The sequence below is a fragment of the Solanum tuberosum genome, unplaced genomic scaffold (genome assembly GCF_000226075.1).
Source record: "Solanum tuberosum cultivar DM 1-3 516 R44 unplaced genomic scaffold, SolTub_3.0 scf00004, whole genome shotgun sequence".
Lineage (NCBI taxonomy): Eukaryota > Viridiplantae > Streptophyta > Magnoliopsida > Solanales > Solanaceae > Solanum > Solanum tuberosum.
In genome coordinates this window covers 3,488,195-3,512,354 of record NW_006238930.1, presented here as the reverse complement: position 1 = coordinate 3,512,354, position 24,160 = coordinate 3,488,195, and the positions used below count along the sequence as shown (strand labels likewise).

General features: G+C 32.9%; 5 protein-coding genes across 5 annotated transcripts; 1 reads left to right on the top strand and 4 right to left on the bottom strand.

Moving 5' to 3' along the window:
• Nucleotides 1–738: 738 nt before the first annotated feature.
• On the bottom strand, nucleotides 739–2,479 carry LOC102588940 (RPM1-interacting protein 4). The gene is made up of 3 exons (XM_006338582.2): nucleotides 2,329–2,479; nucleotides 1,634–1,825; nucleotides 739–1,021 (listed from the first exon to the last, which is right to left on the bottom strand). Exons 1-3 carry the CDS (start codon nucleotides 2,335–2,337, stop codon nucleotides 998–1,000), a joined length of 225 nt encoding a protein of 74 aa, XP_006338644.1. The 5' UTR covers nucleotides 2,338–2,479; the 3' UTR covers nucleotides 739–997.
• Nucleotides 2,480–5,785: 3,306 nt separating this feature from the next.
• LOC102583779 (stellacyanin-like) lies at nucleotides 5,786–6,352 on the bottom strand. Its single transcript, XM_006338739.1, has 2 exons — nucleotides 6,148–6,352; nucleotides 5,786–6,075 (listed from the first exon to the last, which is right to left on the bottom strand). Exons 1-2 carry the CDS (start codon nucleotides 6,350–6,352, stop codon nucleotides 5,786–5,788), a joined length of 495 nt encoding a protein of 164 aa, XP_006338801.1.
• A 4,159-nt stretch (nucleotides 6,353–10,511) lies between these two features.
• Nucleotides 10,512–13,194, top strand: LOC102588615 (very-long-chain 3-oxoacyl-CoA reductase 1). Its single transcript, XM_006338581.2, has 3 exons — nucleotides 10,512–11,466; nucleotides 12,039–12,108; nucleotides 12,736–13,194. The coding sequence occupies exons 1-3, from the start codon at nucleotides 10,829–10,831 to the stop codon at nucleotides 12,988–12,990; spliced, it is 963 nt and encodes a 320-aa protein (XP_006338643.1). The 5' UTR covers nucleotides 10,512–10,828; the 3' UTR covers nucleotides 12,991–13,194.
• A 128-nt stretch (nucleotides 13,195–13,322) lies between these two features.
• On the bottom strand, nucleotides 13,323–17,720 carry LOC102588284 (uncharacterized membrane protein At3g27390). The gene is made up of 10 exons (XM_006338580.2): nucleotides 17,333–17,720; nucleotides 16,895–17,003; nucleotides 16,613–16,805; nucleotides 16,379–16,515; nucleotides 14,917–15,205; nucleotides 14,701–14,807; nucleotides 14,457–14,592; nucleotides 14,166–14,364; nucleotides 13,837–14,080; nucleotides 13,323–13,754 (listed from the first exon to the last, which is right to left on the bottom strand). The coding sequence occupies exons 1-10, from the start codon at nucleotides 17,424–17,426 to the stop codon at nucleotides 13,493–13,495; spliced, it is 1,770 nt and encodes a 589-aa protein (XP_006338642.1). The 5' UTR covers nucleotides 17,427–17,720; the 3' UTR covers nucleotides 13,323–13,492.
• A 3,397-nt stretch (nucleotides 17,721–21,117) lies between these two features.
• Nucleotides 21,118–23,922, bottom strand: LOC102587961 (pentatricopeptide repeat-containing protein At3g46610-like). Its single transcript, XM_006338579.2, has one exon. It carries the CDS (start codon nucleotides 23,622–23,624, stop codon nucleotides 21,402–21,404), a length of 2,223 nt encoding a protein of 740 aa, XP_006338641.1. The 5' UTR covers nucleotides 23,625–23,922; the 3' UTR covers nucleotides 21,118–21,401.
• Between the last annotated feature and the right edge of the window lie 238 nt (nucleotides 23,923–24,160).

Genomic DNA, 24,160 nt, shown 5'->3' with positions numbered 1-24,160 from the left:
TAATTTTGCATTATTTTTTATGTCCACGTGGGCAAATATATATGTTTAAAATACGGTATTAAATAGTCTAGGGAGGTAATAGGTCCTTATGAAAGTTTAGTATCGCAACAGCAAATCCGACCAAAGTTGGGGTATTTTTCAGGCCCTTATCCCAATATTTAATCTAAATAATCAAATCATTAATTCGAAACCGAGCTTAAGAAAACCTATTCAATCCGGCTTATTTGGAACAAATTTCGATCGTAGTTCTTTTGTTAAAAAATAAAAAATACAAACCAAAGTTTTCATATTCAATCCGAACGCCCACCCTAACCTCTCCTTGATTATGGTCCTTGTTATAAGTGTCATAGTTCATATTTTCGTTTGAGATTTAAGTTTTGTGAACTAACAGCACAAGATTAAGTTGATATACAGTAGCAGCAAGCAACTCTTTATTATATTAAGTGCATAATGTAGTATCCTAAAAATGACTTCTTAGTTCTTTCTCTACTAACAGCAAGTTCAAGCAAGAAGGATGACTTCTTTCTCTACTAGCAGCCAACTTTGATGGACTCAAGAGGCAAGTTTCATCAATATAATGTACAAGATACATAATCCATGTAGCCACAGAACGTTCAATTATTCAATCGAACAAGTAAAAGCACACATTGAAAATTTGCTTAGAGGACAGCTAGCGCGCATAAAAGACACTTACATGATTCAGTCTAGTGATCGATGATGTTGTAGATAGAAGTGATATAAATGGACAGACTGATCGACTATGCTTTTCAAGTAGAATACATTAGCGTGTTTGTGAAAGTTGGTCGACGATTCCCCTGAATACATACTATATATTGAGAGAGACTTGAAGAAAACCTTATATATGCAACAATAACCAATAGAGTAAAATACAAACAGAAGCTGCAGCACTCATTCTCCCACTTGGCAGACTTGAGCTGCAATACCCGATGGCCTTAAACTCTCATAATTCACAGCCACCGAAACATCCTGCTTAATTTCAGAAACAGCAAAACCTTCTTTTCTGCATATACATATACTACATGTTAGAATCAATTCTATATGAACACGTATCGTCTATTAGATCATCTAACATAAAAAATTCTTTACATTTCCTACTAACAAGATTACAAAGTCTCCTAACAAACATTCAACATGAACTCTCCAACTGAACTATTTCTTAATTTTTCTTTTGTGGTACATCTGTTTTTTGTTTAGTTTCAGTTAGATCTGGTTCTAGTTTCCAAGATATGTAATTCAAACACATATCATGTCACCACAAGACAAATTGTTCTCTGAATCTGATCACATTTTTTCCTACATTGACAGACAAGTCTAGAACCAAACTAAAAAGGAACTCCTGACAAATAAGTAAGTAATTAGTAAATAACAACAACAAATTACGCAGTATAGTCCAACAAATGGTGACTTCCTTGGCAGGTAGAGAGATTGTTTCCCATAGACCCTCGGCACAAGGAAAGCATAAACACAACATTTATGACAGTAATAGTAAGAAAATAGAGGCATACGAGACAATAAGTTGTAAAAACAACAACGACTAGACCTTAACTCCAAAATGCTTGTAGCACAAAAGGAAGAATTATTAGTAGTTGAGGGGATATATATATATATATACCCTGGTTTCTTGCTGATAAGGGTTAGGTTGTCCATATGCATAGTCATTCCTGGGCGTTTGTGTTGGTGCTGCACTGCTATTAGCCTTCTTGTCATCTCTAGCCTTAGCAAATATGACAGTGAATCCATCTGCCGAGGCTGGATTATTTACATCCCACTCCCCGAATTTCGGCAATGGCCGACCTTTCTCTTGCTGGAAATTGCCAATGTCAAAAACAGAGTTTTAAATAACATGTTAAAGTTATAGAAATGGCATAACAGGTTTTGTCTTTTTTCCCTTAAACTAATTGTGATATAGTCAAACAACTCTAACATGTGTTTTTCTTCCAATCTTTATGTTTTGAATGAACAATCAATAAAACACCTTTGTTAAACCGAAATGTGAAAGGGATTACCAACTAACCTTGCTATAAAAATCAAGCAAAAAATACATAAAAACTTGTTGGTGAATCAAATGCAGCAAACCAATTGAAAATAATGAAAAGGTTGGTCGTAGCCATAAGCCATGCCATATATGAACAAAACAATCATTTTTTTCCTAACGTCTAATTCATTAAAAGAGAAATGTGAGGGGCCGGGGTTTTGGATTTTTACAAATTCTTGATTCTCATTATATTCCAATAGCATAAATTCAAGAACTTTCATAAGGAATTCATGATTAAAAACTGGAAAAGAATGGTAGAGAGAGAAACTTACAGAATTCATGAATATGATAATTTTTGCGTAATTTAATTGATGAAAGGAAGAAGAAAACCAAAAGAGAGAGAGAGAGGGGGGATGATCAGAACGAGTCTTGAGGGAGAGGACAATTAAAGGAGTGGAAAATCAATTTGCAAATTAGTTGTTGCACCCATGACACCCCCATTTTTTAATTGAATAATAATTTAGTCTAACAAATCCTAAAAGTCAAATGCCCCCACAAACATCATTCTCTCTGTCTTGTTTGAAAATTCCAATCTTTTTTTTAAAGAAAAAAAAAAATTGTGGCCAAAAAGATAGAAATCCAAATTGAAATATCATGAAAAAAAAACAAAATGAAAGTATTGGACTACTTATTTGGACGGCATGGAAAATTTAAAATTAGTACGTATCATTTAGGGGTGTCGATTATAGCCAAAAAAAAATATAACTTGTTCAACTTGTTTTGATTTGGACGGCTTTAGCAGGATATATATTGTGTAATTAATTATTTTAGTTATAATTTAAGTTATAGATTGTTTGGTCAGGCTTATAGGAAACAAAAAGTGTTTTTTAGATGTTTATTTTAGAAAATTTAGGTGCGACCAAGCTTTAAAAGGAAAAATGAAGTGTTTTTGAATAGCCGCATAAACGATATTTCAAAAGCAACAACAATAGCCTAACACAAATTATTGGTCAAATAATGTTAAAATTATTTTTCAGAATTATTAGCCAAATATATTTTGTAGCTCACCAACAATTCATTTTTATTTTTTGAAAAAATACAATTTAATGAAAAAATCCTGTCAAAATAAGCAGATGCAAAAGCGGTAAAAGCTTTTATTAATTTGATTTGGTGATTAAAAAATTTTATAAAAGTAAAACAGATAAATAAAAATAAAGTTTTTATCAGTGAACGTGATTTAAGATTACAATTCATTATTTAGCTTAAATCGATATGTTCATCTTTATCCAAACAAATATTGGACGGTTTATGATCAAACTTATTTATTGAGTTGACATGTCCAACGTCGGCCATTCATTAATCATTAAAATAATAAATTTACTTTCTTATGAATGCGACGGCATCTTAAGAATTTTATTTTATGATCAAGTGGTCTCAAGAAATGTTCTGCAAACCAAAAACTTAATTTTTTGAATATTTTTGTTGTGCTTTTTCTTTTTCAAATCTTGTGAATGTCCCTTCAATTATTTTTTCTTCCTTTTTGCGAAAAGACGCTTTCCAATCACGTTAGACAATCTTTAAAAAAACAACAAAAAAAGCTAAAATCCTTTGGTCAACCTATATTTTGGTAATATAACTCAGAAAAATGAGATTTGGGCTCCGGTGGAATAGTTGGAATTCCTCCATTTTTATTCAAATTTTTCGAGTTCTAGCTCTCTGATTAGTTAGACTCTACTAATTAGAAATGGGTTTGAATTCAAATTAGTCGGACTCCAACATAGATACGTTTCATTTACCATATCCAGTTAATTGACTTGGAAAAAACTAATAAAGGGGCGCTACTAACTATATATCATTCACAAGGGTTATTGTCACATACTGGTCAAATACAAGACAGAAAGCAAATTTTGGAAATAGTATAAGATAATGTTGTTTGAATAAGCGTGGGTGCACGAACACTCCATTGCTACCTCTATAAATTATGATGAAACTACAACACCATACTTCCATTATTAGCTACTCTGTTTTCTTCTACGTTAATTATTTTCCCTTTAGAAGATCACATACAAAAATATCACGAAAGTGAAAATGTCAGACGATTCAGGGCTCCGTGATCAACTACTGGAGAAGAATGAAATCTCAGATAGTTACTATCATGTTGATCAACAGAGTGATTCAATGATGGTGGAAGAACAAAACAATGACAATTCAGAGAACGATTCTCTGCAAACCAAACATTCCAAGTATGTCTATTATAATTCCCTAATCTTTAAACTAGAATTAATTGAAAGGTCCATCGACTATATCTTAAACTTGTCAGTAATGAAACACTTGCACTATATAATATTCCAATTGAGCACCTGAACACATGATCAGGTTTTTCAAGTGCTCTAATAGACCAATTTTATTATATGTATGTAGTTCAAATGTCTAAACAAAAATTTTACTAACAAATTTAAGGGCTTATCATCGATGTATTCAACCTAATTGAAATGATGAGTATTAAATGTTCTGTATCTTATATTAATGACAGAGGTAGCCCTGTTGACACGGGAACCGCATGGGTTTACAGAGATGAAAACGGAAAACACTTGTTCGAAAAGCAATTAAGCGAAGACGACATTACTGGCGATCACTTAGAGATACCCAGGAGATTGGCGCATTATATACAGAGTTTGAAATTACAACGTCGTGTTGATGTTGGAGAAAAAACACGGAAAGTCAATTTGGTAGGAGAAAATGAATGTTATTACTTCACTGGACAATGGAAGGATTTCGTAAAGGAAAATCAATTGAAAGCTAATAAGGATTTGGTACTTCTTGAGATTTCTCAGCAATTGGGCCCTCGAATCGGATACACTTGTGACCAAAAAGCTATTGACATGAATAATCCTCTACTCCTCAGACGTTTGTCTAGAGCTGATGTAAAAGCCCTATATATAAAAAAGTTGAGTGAACGATATTCGTTTAGTCGTGGTGGTACAGGATTAATAGAGATAGAACCAGTTGTTGAGATGAAATTATGTTCGCAAATTGTGTACAGATATGGTGGCCGTACTAATGGTGTAATGTTCATAGAGCTACCAAAGAAAGACGTGGAAGAGAATTTGGGTCGCGATCTTCCTCTTCCTGCAGCAGGCGGAGAAATTGCCCTGCCTTTATTTGATCCTGTGGGGAACAATTCGGTAGAGATGAAATTATTGCATACTGAGATGGGTGATCAATACCATCTTGGAGGGGGATGGGAAGTGTATGCTGCAAAACATGGTTTATTGATTTCAGATACAATTTTTCTTGACAAGGTAACCGTGCAGGTTGGCAATGATCATGATCAGCTGAATACTGCACAGTTTTCGTGTCACTATGAAATCACTTACCAGAGACGAAGACGAGGAGGCACTAAAGATCAGAGTGGACCAGCAGCACCTGCTAATTTTGCTAAAGATGTAGTTCGTGTTACCAAAATAAGTGAGTCGTCAGAATATGAAGGTGATTCATCCTGGCTCCAATACTGCACTCCATAGTTATAGATGAAATTTTAACCTAAAATGTACGCACCTTTAACCTCATGAGACCCGATAAGTTGTCCATTCCCCTGTCGTGAACTCCATTTCATTATTGATACTTAGTTCTACATTCAACAATAGTGCATTATATTGCCAAACTTAGTTCATAAAAGTCTCAACACATTCTAAAGGAAATTTCATATAAATTGAAACACATATGAATATAATTCAAACAAAGTATGTCTATGCAGAAGAAAAACAATGTGGTACTACGAAGTTGAAATTAAACAAGTGCTAGTAGACAAAGTGAAAGGAAAAGAAGTAGTTGAAAGATTGGGAATGAGAATGGTGCATGAGAAGTAGGTATGACATCCTGGACCATAACCCTTAGGATCATTCGTTGTCCTCGCTCACAGTGTCCTGCTGCTCCACTTATGAAATAATAATAGCCAGAATGCTCCAATGTGAACACGGTGTTCCCACTGTTGGAAAACAAATGGGGCTGTGTTGAGTTGCATTTGTTGTAATCTTTATCCGTCACCTCCATCACTGAATCCTTCTTGTATTTGAAACCTAAATCCATCACCAAATTAAACATGACTTGATGCATCCTACTTCTACACAATAACAAAAATATATGCTTACGGATAGTGTCGCCGATTTTGAATCTCATAGCGGAAGCCCAGTTGTTGTAAAAAATGGTGTCATTTTGGAGAGGAACTGTCCAACCAGTAGTATCACCAACTTGGAATTCCATGGATGATGAGGCACTCACTAATTGAAGAGAAGACGCAATACTCATTATAACTAAAATTGAGATCAACACGTTACCAAAACACGTCAAAGCCATGATATAGATAGATTAAGAGACCAAAGTAATTAAGTTTGGGAAGCTGCTACAGATAATGAGAAACTGAACTTAGAAGTAACAGTTTAATTTAGTGTTTAGTGCGTCTAGGGAGGGGAACAGTTATTTGAATCATCAGTTATTAATAGAAGAATACGTGCACATAACAATTAACGTGGGCCGTGTGGCAGGGAAAATGGAGAACATGGTTGCCTTATTTTTTTTACAATTATGGTTTTTTAAAAATAAAATCATGTTTAACAAATTTTAATGAAAAATTCAATTAAATAGAGATTGGGTTAAAAAATCAATTAAATTGAGTGAACATCTCTCGTTCTATCCCAAATAGTAATTTGTCCACTATATATCTATGTTCTGTTTTGCCTCTCAAGTGTATACAGAAAAGTTCTAAGATACCGAGGTATAGCAAATTAAAATCAACATATATATTGGTAATATTATCTTGCTCAATTTTAAATGGGTTGAATTATGGTTTATTTGTAGACTTAACCTAACAAATATTGTACGTTTCAAACAAATTAATCAAATAATGTAACTCAACTGATTACTTAACTACACATCATTTATTATTATATTGTCTTATTTTTCTACTATTTCAAAAAATATCAAAATTCCTTCTTTTTCACCCATCATCCCCTTTTCCGGATACATTAATTTGAAATCTCATATCCATGATTTTCCTTCTTCTTTTTTCACGCCACAAATCTCTCCATAATTACATCAATTAATCTATTTTTGAATTTCAAATCTTTTGTCTTTTCAATTAATGATTTCAAATTATTCAAGAAGTAGATTTCTTTCCATCACTTCAATTTTCGATTTTTTTAATTATTTTTTTTCATCTTAAAAAAAAAACAAATCATCTCCGCCCCCTGCCCCCATTGAAATCTTATTGAAACTTTGCAGTTTTAGTTAATCATATTGTCGTTGAAAAATTTTCTTGAAAAATATTTATGTTCTTTTAATGTATCTACCATTGAAAAACGTCCAAAAAAATTGGATCTGCCATTACACTTCTGTCACTATCAAAAATACAAATTTTTAATGTATCTCGTTCATTTTGATTCTTAAATTAGTATTTGTTAGTGTTATCATTGATCTGATACATCACTGCAACAATAGCCTTTGTTTTATGCAATGTAACATGTTCATATTTAAGGTATTGATACATAACTCTAATGTTATTGAATCTTCGATTAGTGTTTATCATGTTTAATATAAATGTACGTGATACATAAACTTTGTGTTATGTATCACACACAAAATATAAGCTATTTTGGAACAATTACATGTTTAATGTATTTTTTTTTTTAATTTTAAAATATAGTATTTCTCAAACAAAATAAGATACATAAATAATAATGGATCATGCACTATTTTTTTAGGTATAAGACGTAAATTCAAATTTATACTAAATTGATACATTGTTATTTAAATTAGTTTTTATGTTTTATGTTTATTTTGTATTTTTACTAATAGTTCGAATGTATGTATCAAATTATAAATTTCGTAGTTGGTCATTTGTTTGTTACATTCATAATATTGTTTTATGTATAAAAATCAAAACATTATACTGATACACAAAATATAGATCATATTAACTGCTAAAACAACTAATTAATATGACACTTATGTATCAAAATCACAACACTTTACTGATACACAAAAAATAAACCATTCATAATTCATCTCGCTTACCCTTTCACAACACTTCTACGATGTATCTGATTTCAAGTTTTACCTAATCTCATCGATCTCCAACTCAACTGAAATGGCGACTTTGCGATTCATAAATGAAATCGATTGTCCAACAACAATCCATCATTTTTGTAACCTTCATAACTCATCTCGCTTACTTTAATTTCGGAATCTCTAAAACAATCGATATATATTCATATTGTATCAGCCAACTTTGTCGAGTAATTTGAATTCTTCACAATTTGGGCTGCAATGGCGGCTGGAGATGATGGAAATTTGAATTCTGAAAGATGTGAATCTGTTACAGATTGGAATGGATTGATAACAATCACTTATGGTTGAATCGTGGGATTTAGAATCAATTTTAGGGTAATTCTCCTAATAAAGCACAACAACCAACTATTTTCCTTAATAGGTGCAACTGAGCTTTAGCAATGTATCACACATAATGTATCCGGATGACTTTTATTTTAAGGGATTTTGTAAAATAGAAAAAAGTAGGGATATGATGTAATTTAGATTTTTACACTATGGGATTTAGATATGTTATACTTAAAATAATAAAACTTAAATTTTGAGATTGAAAATTATGTAAATTTAGAAGAACTTAAGCTAATAATTTAAGAATAATATATTAGTTTTCACTTCTTCTTTTTTCAAAAAATTAAAATAAAAGAATTAAAGAAAGAATTATCTGGTCATGATGGACCTGTTGGATTATTACAATTAAGCTATTTTGATTCAATTAAATTTTTTTGAGGATAGAATCACAGGATATTTATTAATTTGGCCTAATTTAACCATTTGCTACCTGTATTTTCAACTTTCCAATAGAAGTCTATTTTTTTTAATTCATCCACAACTGTGACCCAATATGAAAATTGTAAACTATTTGTATAGTGTAAAAATTAATGAGTAATACAGTAAAAAGAATAGAATAAGTGTAAAGGTAAATAACGGAACACGAAAATTGAACAAAAGGTGCAGTAAGAAAAAAATTAGCACCAAATAAATATAAAAATGGCTTATAGTAAAATATATTTATATAATTAGTCAATTGAATTCATTATTTGATTCAGAACTAAGAAACATTTTCATTGATAACTCCAAAGAGAAGACTGGACTGAAAATTAGAAATTATATTTGGGGTGGATATGTAGATAACCAAACTTGTAATTAAAAACTATTGGCGTCTATTTGTAAGTTCCAGAAGTTATAAACTAATTATAACAACCTCCACCCTCCCGTACCTATCAAGCAGTCCATTAATTATATACCGTGTGTCAAAATTTCGTGAACTGAACATAAAAGTTCTAAGTTATTTACAATAAAATTTGAACATTTTAAAAATATATAAATTTTATTAATTAACAATTTAAAATATTATAAAAAGAAATTTCTATCAAAGAAAAACTTAATAATTATATGTCTCTATCACATAAATTGAAATGAAAGAACTAATTGATTATATGTGCACCAATTAGGGGTGTACATGGTCGGGTTGATTCGGGTTTTTCAAATATCAAATCAAATCATTTGTATAGGATTTTTAAATTTATAAATCAAACCAAACCAATAAAACTCGGATTTTTCAACCTCGGGTTTTTTCGGGTTGTTTCAGATTTTTTCGATAAAGTATTCATTCAAACATATAATTTACTTGTACTTCAAATATTTCTTTAGTCCTATCAAAATACAACTATCTAAGATGTTTCTTAAAAATATAACACAATATGATATGATTAATGACACTAAAATATCCAACAAAAATAATAATAATGAAATCGCGTAAAACAAATATTGCAAATTAACAAGTCATAATGAAAATGATCATAATTTAAAAGTACTAAATCATGCCAAAATTAAGTTTAATAAGTATTAGTTACATGACTAAATATTAAAGAAAATTAAAATTAGATTATGTATTTTAATTGTCTAAACCAATGTAAAACTAAAGAACAAATATTCAATATTATTGTCATTCTTAGTGTTGAATTCATTTTCTTTTTGCATTAGTATTAATTTGATTTTGATTTAAGCTTTATTATAATTACTAACATCTGTGGACTATAATCTTTATTGACTCATTCATAATTTAAAGTTTCAAACTTGAAATAATATATTAAAAGATAAAAACTATGGAAAAGTATAAGAAATATTTAAAAATTATATCAAAGTAAATATTTTTATGTATAAAATAAAATTTTAAAATTATATATATAAATTCAGGTTGATTTTTTTTAGTTAAAACCAAACCAACCCAAATATAGTCGGATTTTTTTTTCGAAACCAAATCAAGTCAAACCAAACTACTAGTCGAGTTTTTTTTCCGAGTTGACTCAATTTGCGATTTGGTTCGATTTTGTACCCTCCTAGCACCAATGATTAGATACACGACTATTTAAACTAGTTCTTCATTAGACGTGAACCTCATAAATTTGGAAAGTTAGATGTGGTTTTCCACGATGGATCACCTAAGTCGATAGCACACTAAATTTTGTTCATCTAACTTCAACTAACTAATGTAAATCTCAGCATTGATTTGAAAAACAAAAATTGCTATTTTGCCAGCCTATTAAATACCCAACCAATAACGGTCCATTCTCCCAGCTGTGCCGAATGCCCATACATGTGAATTAATAGACTCGAAACCCATCGTGTGTAACACTCCAAGATTCAATCTTTAGATCTATACGCTTCTTTTTATATATACTTTATAATCTTGTTTTCTTGCCAAACTACTGTTTCTGCCATTCAAACATGGAGTCTTGCATCTACCATCAGCTCAAATCCCAGCCTGTATGGCTTCTTTTGCTTCTTTCTTTAGGTTTCTTGAAAGTCTTGTGCTTTTCAGTCATCTTTCTCAAATGGGTCTATGTCAATTTCCTCAGACCTGCTAAGAATCTTAAGAAATATGGGTCATGGGCACTTGTTACTGGACCTACAGATGGTATTGGGAAGGGCTTTGCTTTTGAATTAGCTCGAAAAGGGCTTAATTTGGTTCTTGTGGGTCGTAACCCTGATAAACTTAAGGATGTTTCTGAATCGATTAATGCTAAATATGGACAGACCCAGATCAAAACAGTGGTCGTTGATTTCTCTGGTGATTTGGATGAAGGGGTTAAGAAGATTAAGGAGACAATTGAAGGATTAGATATTGGGGTTTTGATTAACAACGTTGGGGTTTCGTATCCTTATGCTAGATTTTTCCATGAAGTGGATGATAAGCTGTTGGCTGATTTGATTAAAGTTAATGTGGAAGGGACTACAAAGGTTACTCAAGCTGTTTTGCCTGGTATGATTCAGAGGAAAAGAGGAGCAATTGTTAATATTGGTTCTGGTGCGGCTATTGTTATCCCCGCTGATCCTCTGTATGCTGTTTATGCCGCTACTAAAGCGTAAGTTGAACACTCTCTATATCTGCATTCTCTTTCTATAATTTATAGGAATTTGGTTTTTGAGTTCCTTTTGGATTGACTGATAGCAAATGATTGCACCTTAGGTTGAAACTTAATAGATATACATAAGTTGATAAGACATTGAAGCCTACTAGAAATTTGTAGAAAATCTTACATGTAAACTATATGCTGATATTCCTAAAGTACACATGTAAACTTAAATTTTTGTGCAAACGGATGGATTTCCAAACACTGAATTTGAGTGGAGATCTGATTGCTAATCGAAACGTCCTCATCTCAGAGATTGGATGACATGAGAATCTTGATGTCCTCTATTTTTTTTAAAAGAGATCAACCTGTTCCTGGGTGAAGATTCATAAATATATCATCAGGTGAAATGCCTTTAAGCTAATTTGAGGCATTGGTGATAGTTTTACATTACCGTTGGTTCCGTGTTTTGAACAATGACAATGCTTTAGACTTCAGGATGATTTGTATGTTTAAGCATGAAATAGTAGCTATTCCCTAATATTCTTTAGTACTGCATTGAACTTTTTGGATCTATTTTTCAGATACATTGATCAGTTCTCCAGATGCCTCTATGTAGAGTACAAGAAGAGTGGAATTGATGTGCAATGCCAGGTATATGTTATGCCCTTGGCTTTACTGGTTTTTAATAAGTTCTCTAGATGCATCATATGATGATCATTTGTACTTACTGGCTTTTAATCCCATTTTTCTTGTCAATTTTGAAAGTTATAATCATATTCTTTTTATGCTGGCGTACAAGTCCCATCTGATATTCCCTATTGTCTTATGTCCTATGGATTCTTCTGTCTTTTGCTTGTTGATATATTTATTGTACAACACGGAACACATTTTAGGAGCATACAAATAGTCTTGTATAAAATCTTAAAATTGGCACACTATTGGATGTTTGGTTGTAGAGTTCAATAGTTCACTATGGCTAGTTGTTTGTTATGGACAAACATGTGAGGCTAATATAGGAGAAGTGTAGGTTGGGGGGACATTGAATTTCTGAATAGATGATATGTATAAATTAAAATTTTACTTTTTCAACTTTCCCTTTTATTATTAAACATTTGGAGTGATTTTTTGTAGTGAATGAATTTGTCTGTTGGCATGTAGTTCAACTTCATGAACAAAATGCATTGAATAAGATCTTGATAAAGTTGGAGGACATCCTCCGTTACATTTTCTTTTTAATTTTCCACTGATGCGACATCATTCGTGGTTTTCCAAATATAGGTGCCGTTGTATGTGGCAACAAAAATGGCGTCAATCAAAAGATCTTCATTTTTTGTTCCCTCGACTGATGGTTATGCTCGGGCTGCCCTGCGATGGATTGGTCATGAGCCAAGGTGCACACCTTACTGGCCCCATTCTCTTCTGTGGGGTTTGCTATATTCATCACCAGAATCAATGGTTGATGCTTGGCGTCTGAAGTTCTGCATTGGAATTCGAAGGAGAGGGCAGCTGAAGGATTCCAGGAAGAACGAATAGAAAGCATTGCCTTTACCTCATTCGATATCTTAAATTCTGCTAAGTAGACAATTACTTTCTGTCTCTATTTCCAATTGGGTAATGCAACAAGAAGCTTGATTTTGTTCTTACTCATTAAACAAGGCCTAGTGTTATTTTTGCATTTTTAGTTGTATGCTGATTGAATCAAGAGCAGTCTAAAAGATATTGGAACTCTCAATTCTACACTGTCTAGCCAAAAGAACCATTTCCAGGGCAAGTGAAAACATTGGCTAAATTATTACAGTGATACATTCTCAGCCATGTTCTCCATCTAAACAGAAGTTCAAAAGAAAGTTTTAACGAAATATTTAATCAACTGATGCACAGGTCCATGAACTTTGTCAAAGAAATATAAAATTCATTTCTAGCAGGAAAAACTAATTAAAGCTTTCAAATTAGTCTTCAATCTAAACCTGTTGACTGAAAGTGCACAGACAGATTAAGCAAAGCATGCTAGTTCATAAAATTCATGCAAATCTTATCATTGAATTTCAACATCTCTATCAGTATCTACCAGTTGAGCCTCTTGATCACTCTTGCCATTTCTATTCTTGAAAGAGTTCTCGCTAAACATACGAACAAACATGCTTTTTGACCTGGGAATTCTCTGAGTTCCATCATCTTCTGATTTTCTACTATCACCATTCTTCTTGACAAGTTCTTCTAAGATAATCTTGATGCTACTCTCAAAGCGGCGCTTGAATGTTGGAAATCTTGATATAGATTTGGTGATGCCTCGTAGCCTTAATGAAAAAATCAGGAGGAGTTAATACAAAAATCAGAATGCCATGAGTGGTAAAAACACGGGAAAACAAGGTTTATCACCTTCGAGCCAACGCCTCAAGCTCAGCTCGCCTCAGTTCAGATTCAGGTGGTGATCCAATATTTAAATCCCTCAACCTCTCAGGATCACCACTCAACAAAACCAATTTGCCAAGGTACTCCTCGTCGCTGTCAGAAAGATTTGCGGCTTTGATCTGGTCTTTGATGATCAAGAGTGGATTGAAAAACCACTCAGAGAAGGTATCTCTGGGCCTGTTCGTGCTAGTTAATTCAGTGCCGTCATCATCTGCATTAAATGAAGGTTTGCATGATCAGTCTCTTTCTATAATCCCAATTTTAACTAAACGGTCAAAGTTGCATATTTGACTTACTTAACAAAATACCAGCACTGTTGGCTTTTGCAGAACGTATAAGGGTGTGAAGGATGCAATAGGCAGGCAAACCAATGCTAATGACTTGACCACTGTCTTTACTAGATTTGGCATCTTCAATGTCTTTTTGTGTAATTACTCCTTGAGATACCATGATTTCGCCATGATATTGACAGCCCTTGAATAAGCCATCAAGAAGCTACAGTAGTAATATATGTTGAGCGCAAATTAGCACCAAAATTCACAGCCACAATGGTGAAGCATCAAAAAAGCAAATAACTTCAAGTATACCTCGAGGGGTATCAACTCAAGTATGGGGACATTGATGGCGTTTGTACTAGATGGTGGATTTTTGAAAGAATCAGGCCTTGATAAAGAATCTGCACGAGAGTTGGTCCTTGATGCAGTCTTCTTTCTGTACTGAGGCCTGTATGAATACCACAGATATATGGAAACTATCAAAATTATTTGAAATTAAATATAGTTTTGTCAATTATCACAGTCCTGGAGGTCTAAAGGTTGTAGTTATCAGAACCTAGGAAAGCAGGACCCTTCTGGCATGTCCAGCACATCATTGCTATATTCATCATATAAGGACAAGGAAGCAACGATATAGCAAAGCCCTGACCAAAGAGAACACTCCTGAAGTAGAAGGCATTGGTAAAACTTTAGCAGTTCCAGAAATGTATAAAACACAAGAGGCAATTTTGAGATCATTGAAGTAAGGAGTTGGAGAAGAAAGGAACAAAACCTGATATACAACTACTCCTGCATAAGCGCCTAGAGGGACACTTGCTAATATTGATCCAAAGAATGCAGCAATAACAGCCATTGGCCAGAGTAAGATAGCAAGGCCAGCAAATGGCACACAGATTGTCTCAAGAAAAGGCCCTTCTCGGCCTATACAATCATGAAATAAACGACGCCACCCTTTGTAAAGCATGTAAGGGAATTTGCAAGCAGCAATTAGCATGATCATTGGAATGTCAACCACGAGTCCTAGTTCCACAGCTATTAGCGCCAAAGGAATATAAAGCACCCTGCAATAGATTGCATTGTAGCTTCTGAGAAAAACGAAAATCTCTCATGAAGAATTTATACCCAGCCAAACCCCCAACATATGCTTGCAGATAAACAGCATAAGTTGAATCCATGAGAATCGAAGAACATTTTTGTTAAGGAAAACAGCAAACATTTTAAAATGTCGTAAGTGCAAAGACCTACAACATGCAACTTTAGACTAAAAGAATTGTACCAAAGTACTGAACATTTCCAAAAACAAATGCATCTGTGTTTCTGTTTGTCACAAGAAGGAGATTAAGACTTACTGACAAGTAGGGTAACATATAGTATACCATTATTTCTGTTGACATAAGAATAAGGAGATTTGACTGGCTGACAAGTAGAATAACATCTTGACCTCATCCTGGTTGTCCTAAGATGGTTAGAAAACTGAGGGGTTGATGGTTTTATTTTTGTCAGAATTAAGAGAAACTAAATTAAGTGTTTTAAGGTTTTGTATGACCTAACTTGACGCTTCACTGATTTTCAGAAAAATCATTGACAGTGTTATTAGCAAAATATGTGGAAGATGTAAAGATACTATAAACAATAAGTATATACTTCTTATATATTTCTTTTTGTATAGTTTGCCAATTAAGTAACAGGGATATATTTTTGGAATGAACTAATACAAAAATTGATCAAATCTAAAGGGAAAGCTAGAGTTTTGAAAATTCTTCTGAAACAGAAGTTAAAATAGATGAAATGTTCTAGGAAAATAGGGGACATTCAGATTCTCCATTTATGTTTTTCTTTTAGGTTAACCACCATACGAGATATTCTCTCATCTGTTATTCACATATGATAAGAAATGTCATGCAAGCTTCTGTAGCTGAAATTACACCACCATACAAGATCCTCTACCCTGTCATTCACATATGGTAGGAGTTGTCAAGAAAGCTTTGAGGTGTAGGTTTCAACTGACAGTGAAATAAAAGTAGAGCATGCAATTTGCAAACAACGGCAAGCTGCTTTGTTGTATATTTCCAGTACAAGATACAATTCATTAACTGAATTGACATACTAACTAGTTATCTGAAACTCTCTGATAATGAAAGAGATATAAGGTATGGAAATATAGAGAAAATTACCCAACTTCAAATTGGACAAAGACGGGAAAAAGAATTTTGAGATAGACAATTCAACAAAACCTGATCTCGTAGTATTTTCCATCAGAAGGTCCTTGAAGTCGCCAATCATCCATGATTGAGAAATAGGAATGGTATAAGACATCCTTGAAATCCCTAACAATGGTTAAGCTTCCTTTCACCGTGTCCCAGGTCCCATCCTACCATCACAGTGAACCAATTCACAAACTCAAAGTCAAAGGCAAAATGAGAGATGAGATATCAACAGTGTAGGAAACAAGAATCATTAATACATACATATATACTGTGATAGAAGGCATTAGTCGTCCTTCCATCCACAGCTTGGAAAGTGGCAAACACTGGTGAAAGGAAGCCATAAGCAGCCCCGCCAATAATGCTAGTTGCAATTGCAATGAACGGCCATAAATATAAAATAACAAGGGCACATATGCTTATCACAAATTTTAAAGCTGGACCAAGTTGCTTTGTGCTGCAATTCATCAAACAAGGTGCAAGTCATTAAAGAGTATCTTTAGACACATAAGGTTAACCATGAGAAACAATAGCTTAAGAAGGCACCTCCATATACAGTAAAATGTATAGAACAGGTGCACTGGCCAAAGACCCAAAATAAGGGAACAGTTTCCGACAGTGAGTATAATAAGGACGATAGGGAACACAATGACACCTGCAAAGAGTAAGTAGCACAAACCAGCCATTTCTATTCAGAATCAAGGAGATTAGCTTTGGAACAGTAAAACAACAACAATAACTTACCTGGTGGAATCTCACAAGTGGGATCTGGGGAGCATAGATCGTAAACAGACCTTACCCCCTACCCTTGGGAGATAGAGAGGTTGTTTCTCAGCTCAAGTAAAATCATTTTAAAGCAACAGTAATGAAGAAGACATGACAAAGTAACAGAGATGAAAAACGTATGCTAATTGAGAAAAGGAAAGAAGAGACAACAGTAACATGTAAATAGGAGTGTAATTGAAGAAGAAGAAGAAGAAGAACCTTTCAAGACACCCAAAATAAGCAGGCCAATGAAGTAAGGTAAGAAACGAATGAAGTTCCACACAGAAGTAAAAACCCCCCTTGGAGGTTCCATTCTTATTCTTCGCTAAATCAAGAACCACTCGATCTTTACACAATCACTAAGAAGGTACAACCCCTTTTCACAAATCAATTCATCTTGGAAAATGGAACCAAAAATCTCGGATTTTGCTTCTCAAAACAACACTTTTTGGGGGGAAATTGAGTCTTCCGTAAAATGGAAACAAAGATGAACATTTGGATGTGGGTTTTGAGGATTTATGAACAAAAGTTGGCTAACTGTCAAATTATTGGAAAAAAAAACAGTTACCAATGCGTTTTGAGTTTGAAGAAAAGAAAAGAAAAAGATTTTTCAAAAAAAAAAAGAGTTGATGGCGTTTAGAAAAGGGGCACCATTAAATTATATTCCTTTATTATTCTTTTTTTTTTTCATATAAAAAAATATAAATGTATAAAATTTCCAGCTTTGCTGAACGTAACAGCCTGGATTTTTGTGATTTGAGATTCAGACAATTCAAAATACTTGGCCAAACATGCTATAAAATATTTTAGATATGTCAAAAATTGTACAGAAACCCTTGAGGCTTGATTTATATGTACTAAAAATAAATTAGCCTTCAAAAAACTAGATCAACTATAAAATATTTTCGATTATATTTTAGTGTTCAAAAACCATACGAAAACTTTTGATTTCTAAATACGACAAAAGTTTTTGTTTGGCGAAACACATAAGAGTTCAATTCTCTCAAAAACATACCTTATAAATGTTTGTTGCCAGAAGGGCATCATTCAGATCTACACTTAATAATACATATATTGCTACATTATAGTATCAAAGTTGAATATTTAATTATTAAATGGATCTGTATTTTTATGTTTGTGAAAACATTTTATAAAATGAAATAATATCAGAGTTCCGGAAAAAAAAATTCACCATATGTATGGAGAAAGAAAAATTACTCTCTTCGTCCCCTTTTAATCGTCATGTTGCGTTTTTTGAAAGTCAATTTTACTAATTTTCAAAGGTAAGTTAGATTATATTAATAAGACATTTTAAACAAAAAAAAAAAATTCAAAAACTATACAAAGATACTATAAATTGCAGATTTGTGTATATCAATATGATGAAAAATATATTATAAAATGTTAATCAAATTTTTTATAGTTTGACTTTAAAAACTAAAATTATAACAATTAAAAGTGAACAGAAATATTAAATATTATCTAGAATTGGCTGGTCGTTGTCCTAATTGGTCCTCGGGAACACCAAAAAGATAAATAACAATAATAATAATAATAAAATAATTGTTCTGATTGGACTTTTAACCCACTTCACTTGCTTCAGTAAATATAATTAATATAATAATAATAATAGGCTAGATATGGAAAGTCGTAATATAATACTCGGAAAAAACTTAATAATCCCATAGTTTCTATTCATCGCTCGCCACTTTAGGTTCTGTTTGAAAAGCCACCTGGTAATTGAAATTGGTGTAATTACTAGGGTAGTCATTACTAGCCTAGTAATTACACTGACACATTTGGTTGCCACAGTATAATTACACATGTCATGTTTGGATGTCACAGTGTAATTATACATGCTCTGTTTGGATACACAATTGCAATAATAAAATTATAATAAATTTTAAAAATAAAAATTAATTATTTAAAATTTATACTAGACAAATAAGAAACTTTATAAATGACATTAAATTAAATATTTAAGATATATATTCTTTTTTGAAAATATATTAATTAATAAACATATTTTCTGTAACTAATATTATGAAAAAAATAATAATTGATTTATATTTTTTCAAATTAATATATTTCAATTGAATTGATCGTAACAACTAAAAGTATGAAGTTTCTACGAACATCGTGAAATGCATGTTTGATAAAAAGAATAATATATAAATAAAATGTCATAAATTATTAAATGTTTGACAAAAATATAATTTATCAACTCTAATTAAAAAATGACGTGCAATGTAGATTCAATATTACTAAAACAAATGAAACTGAAAATATAACATAAGTTATAAATTCAAAACAAAAATTTTAACATAATACTCTTATAACAAATTTCAACATAGCAATAAATATGATTTAGTTTGAGTTTTTCTTAATAAAGAAAACGTAAGTCTATAACCTTACTTAACAATAAATTCTATTTTAATTTAAAAATTAGAATATAACAAAATTATGCTAATGAGAAAATAAGCATGGCATAAAGAAATAGATAATATGAAAGAATTACATAGAATCACGTAAAGTAAGGTTGAGAATAAGAAGAAAATGAAATATAAAAAAAAATAAACTTTTACAAATTTTTAGAATAATAAAATTAAAAAAAGAACTTAAAATAATAGAAGTAAAAAAAATTAAAACAAAAAAATTAAAATAGAAATAAAAAAGTAATCAGGTGGGAATTACACCATCTAATTACCAGCAATTCGTAGTCTCTGCCTGTGAATTGTAGAGTGTAATTACCCCCTTCCAATTACACCAATTACCTGTTGACCAAGTAATTACATGTCCTTTCAAATAAGACAAGACAGTGTAATTACACCAATTACTAGGGAGTCCTTCCAAACAGAAAGTTTAGATTTCACGTGTGAAAATATGAGAAAAGAAAAAGAAGTCGATAAACAAAGAAAAAAGTTCTATGACTATTTTTTCCGATTATATTGCAAGTTATTTTTCATAGTTGCAAAAGAAAATCAGGCATCATTCATAAAATTATATTAGAAGATGAGTGAAAAAATAAATTTAATTATCAAAATAATAAATTTAAATTATTCGTTGAATTGAAAAAATAAAAACAAAAACTCATGTGTGAAAAAAATCAAATATATCCCTTAACTTTGCAAAAGAATTGAATAAACTTACATGATTTTTTTTTTTTATGTCATTTATGTAACGGTAAAAGTATATGTGAGTCACTATTGTTAACGTATATCAAATCATTTTCTCTTTTAAAAATGAGTATTACCTTTGTCCACTTTTAATTGTCATAGTTTCCATTTTTAGAGTTAAACGATAATAACTTTGACTAACATTTTAGGATATATTTTTTCATCATATTGATATGCAAAAAATTGAAATTTCTGTACTTTTCGTATAATTTTTGAATATCTAAATTTTTGTTTAAAATATCGAATTAATGTAATCTAATTTAAATGTGAAAACTAGTTAAATTGACTTTCGAAAAGCACAACATAACAATTAAAAGTGAACAAAGAGAGTAATTGATTTAGAAAAATGTCAAAAAAACATTTATTTCGGACAAAAACAAGTAGTCTGACTAAAATAAATTTAGTTCAATAAATACCTAGATCAAACATTTGTCAAGTGAAGCTACGCAAGGAATTGATTCTAGCAAGCTTTTTGGTACTTGTACTAGAAGAATATAATATGCTTCCTCATATTACCTGTCAGCCTGAAATTCTATGGAAACAACTCTAAAGGGTTTCAACTTTTTCAGTACAAAGGGAACAATATTAGCAGAGCGGATCAAGAACGAAACTTTCCAGGCATCCATTTCTCTCTTCTTTTTTTTTTTAATGACCGTGGTGTCCGAACCAGTTTTCGCGTGCCTAGACTAATTCCACAGGGCAATAGGTACCAATAAACTGTATCCACCAAGATTAGGACATATGAGATGAATCACCTAGTGTTTTTTTTTTGTCTCGGCTGAGTTTTGAACCAGCGCTCTCTTTAGGGAGACATTAGACTGAATTTCATTGGCAAAATAAAGGGAGGCATTGTATAATAATAAAATGGAGTGGGTTCATATATTGGAAGTGCCAGAGCAAGAATGAATGCTTGAATCCAGAATAGAGGTGAAAAGGTGAATGGCACAAGCCTGATTTTGCATCTAAAGTCAATTAACTAATGTAGCTTTACACAAGAGGAAGCATATACTCTTAGTTGAAAGCAGCACAACATATAAACAATGAGTTGTATACCTTTGAGTTGGATTTTCAAGAGCAGACTTACACACACAAGCAATATAAAGTTGTGCTTATCATGTTTCGTTTGTCTGAGCAGTAAAAATTTCTTCCCTGTCAAAGGGCCTGCTTCTTCTAGGAACATCGGCTATATTACAGAATTCAGACAAGCTTTTCCTGATTTGCACTCTTTTCTTTTTTTCTGGTGGGCGGGGGCCAAGAATGCTTAGATCAATACTTGCACCATATGCCTGTGTAGACGAGATGACTGCATCATAAGCCTTTGTAGAAAGACTCAGGCCTTCAGTTAGAGCTCTCACATACAACTCATATGCTAGCCTCGGCTTGCCATCATTCGCAAGAGCCTCAATTAGCATTTCATAGCTAACCTCATTGGGGGTTATGTTTTGAGTTTTCATACGCTGAAACCACTCGTACGCAACACTTTCCATACCGTTCCGAGCACATCCACTGATAATAGCGTTGAATGTAACAACTGTAGGCTCAACTCCAGTAGTAACCATCTCCTTGATGATAGAATCAACTATGTTAAATTTCCCTTGAGCAGTGTAAATTGATGCCATAATAGTATAGGCATACAAATTTGGCTCGATGCCCACTTTGATCATATGTTTCCAAACCTGAAGGGCTTCATCATAGAGCTTGCCTTTCTCTAGTGCACTGAGCAACGCTCCATAGGAGATAACTGTCGGTTTTTCACCTTTCTCTACCATTCTCCTAAATATTTGCACTGCAGCAGATGTTTCCGAAGCCTTGGAGCAGGCAACAAGGACGGCATTCCATTCCCTACTGCTTGGTTTAAGCCCCTTCTCTTCCATTTTATTCAGCAACCTAACACCCCATCGCCAAATACCTCTTTTTCTGGCTGCACTCAGCAGTATGTTAAAATGAGAAACTATCAGTTCATATGACATGTTGTTTGGTTTAGGCCCCTTATCCAACAAATCCTCATAAATTTCAAGAGCTGCCCACCATTTTTTCGCCTTACCCATCAACCAAATAATATGGTTGCAAACGGATAGGCTAATCTCTGTATCCCTCTCTCTTATCCTATTATACAGTTCTTTTGCAACAACATGATGTTCTTCACGAGTACATGCCCACACTAGACGTTCATATTCTGCACGACTTAGTTGGAGCCTAGCCCTATCCATATCCGTTAGTAGTTTCAGAACATTGGTGTTTGCATTTTCCCCCTTTACCAGCCACTGCCGCATCACCTGGTAGCAAATTCGAACTATGAAATTCTCAAGCTTGGCAAATTCATCCTCCCAGTTTTCTTCCTCAATGTTTCCTATTTCACCATTTTGATATTTCTCTCGTGTCTCGACAAAGAAAGTTATAGCACCAAATCCATCTTCAAGTCTCCGATAAGCAAACAAGGCAGTGGAATAGGATGCAGGACTAGGAGAGAGTCCCTTCTTTGGCATCAACCTGAAAAGATTGAGAGCTTCAAGTTCCCGACCTTGTTCTATATAAATTCTCATTAAAGTATTGTACGTCACAACATTAGGCTGCACTCCTTCTGAGACCATATCATCCATGACTTTATCAACAAAATCATACTTCCCCGCCTCTTTTATGGCGCCTAAAAGACTGTTATAAATGAACACATTTAAGCTAATAGAGCCAATATTATCCTTGCTCCTCCTCCTTAACCACTCAACAAGTGCCATAGCAGAGTTCAGCTTCTTATCTTTACCAAAACCTCTAATCATAGATGAGTAAACTTGAAGGGGTAATTCAATCTTATCCTTAAGAACTTCATCTACCTCATCTGCAGTTTTGACAAAGTGCAAGCTCTGTGCCAGAGCTCGAACGTCCACCTTCTCGCCTTTTACTCTCCCTGCCTCATCCTCCTCATTTCCAACATCACCATCATCGTCATACTCAATATTATTAGTCAAGTTCCCCTTTTCCTCCAATTGAACACATGTGAAACCCTCAACCCCACCTTCCCCACTAGTGAAAGATTGTGAATTTTGTTTTACTACATCACAATGAATATCTTTCTCTTCAGATGCTTGTGTCAAAGCAAAAGAATCCTTCTTTTGGGGGCGAAAAGGAACGAATTCTGTTCTCAAACAAAAATCTTGATTTCTAAACTTAGGTTTATTCCTTGTAGATACATGATCAGAGGTAGAATTATGTGGCAGAGAGTATGCAAGAACCAAACTTTCAGTTCTCCGCCATGTAAAAACTGAAGTAGAAGATGAAGCCAACTCCTGTTCAGAGATAAGGCAGTTTGTTCTTGAAGACCAGACATTTAGATAAGGCATTTTGTTCAGAGAAACTTAGCAACGGAACAGATGGAAATAAACAACCCAAAATTCAGATTTTAACTAAACATTACATTGATGATTGAGTAACCCCACAAGAGAGCAATTATAATCTTCAAGAATCAGAAGAGCATACCTTGAAGAAGAAGAAATTATAGCAAAATTGAAGTTGGCTGTTACTGATTTTGGAAATTTGGTTTTCGACCATTCAAATTATTGCTGATGATTTCAATTTGACAAGTTAGTGAGGTGTACAAGTAATCTGAGGCTGAGAAAATTCTGCTGACAGGAACACAAATGTCGTAAGGAGCTTCAATTGACCCACTGGGCTACAACAAATTAGTTGGTTGGACTTCTTACGACTAATTTGGGCTCAAATGATCCATACCCACAAGTTTACTTCATTCTTTTGGGCCACAAACCATTTATTACGCATACAATTGTACCTTCTCATATTGTCCTTTGACAATTCCGTCTATGCCTTGTGAAGCATAAGTTCTTTAAAAAATAAGGGTCGTATCCAAATATACTTGTGA

Coding starts and splice junctions, on each gene's coding strand:
- LOC102588284 (XM_006338580.2), bottom strand. CDS start 17,426: ATGGAACCTCCAAGGGGGGTTTTTACTTCTGTGTGGAACTTCATTCGT. Junction 14,593..14,700: donor GAAGGGTCCTGCTTTCCTAG/GTTCTGATAACT, acceptor GTATTCATACAG/GCCTCAGTACAGAAAGAAGA. Junction 14,365..14,456: donor TTGAGTTGATACCCCTCGAG/GTATACTTGAAG, acceptor TTACTACTGTAG/CTTCTTGATGGCTTATTCAA.
- LOC102588940 (XM_006338582.2), bottom strand. Junction 1,022..1,633: donor CTTATCAGCAAGAAACCAGG/GTATATATATAT, acceptor ATGTATATGCAG/AAAAGAAGGTTTTGCTGTTT.
- LOC102583779 (XM_006338739.1), bottom strand. CDS start 6,352: ATGGCTTTGACGTGTTTTGGTAACGTGTTGATCTCAATTTTAGTTATA. Junction 6,076..6,147: donor CAAAATCGGCGACACTATCC/GTAAGCATATAT, acceptor TGATGGATTTAG/GTTTCAAATACAAGAAGGAT.
- LOC102588615 (XM_006338581.2), top strand. CDS start 10,829: ATGGAGTCTTGCATCTACCATCAGCTCAAATCCCAGCCTGTATGGCTT. Junction 11,467..12,038: donor GTTTATGCCGCTACTAAAGC/GTAAGTTGAACA, acceptor TCTATTTTTCAG/ATACATTGATCAGTTCTCCA. Junction 12,109..12,735: donor GAATTGATGTGCAATGCCAG/GTATATGTTATG, acceptor TTCCAAATATAG/GTGCCGTTGTATGTGGCAAC.
- LOC102587961 (XM_006338579.2), bottom strand. CDS start 23,624: ATGCCTTATCTAAATGTCTGGTCTTCAAGAACAAACTGCCTTATCTCT.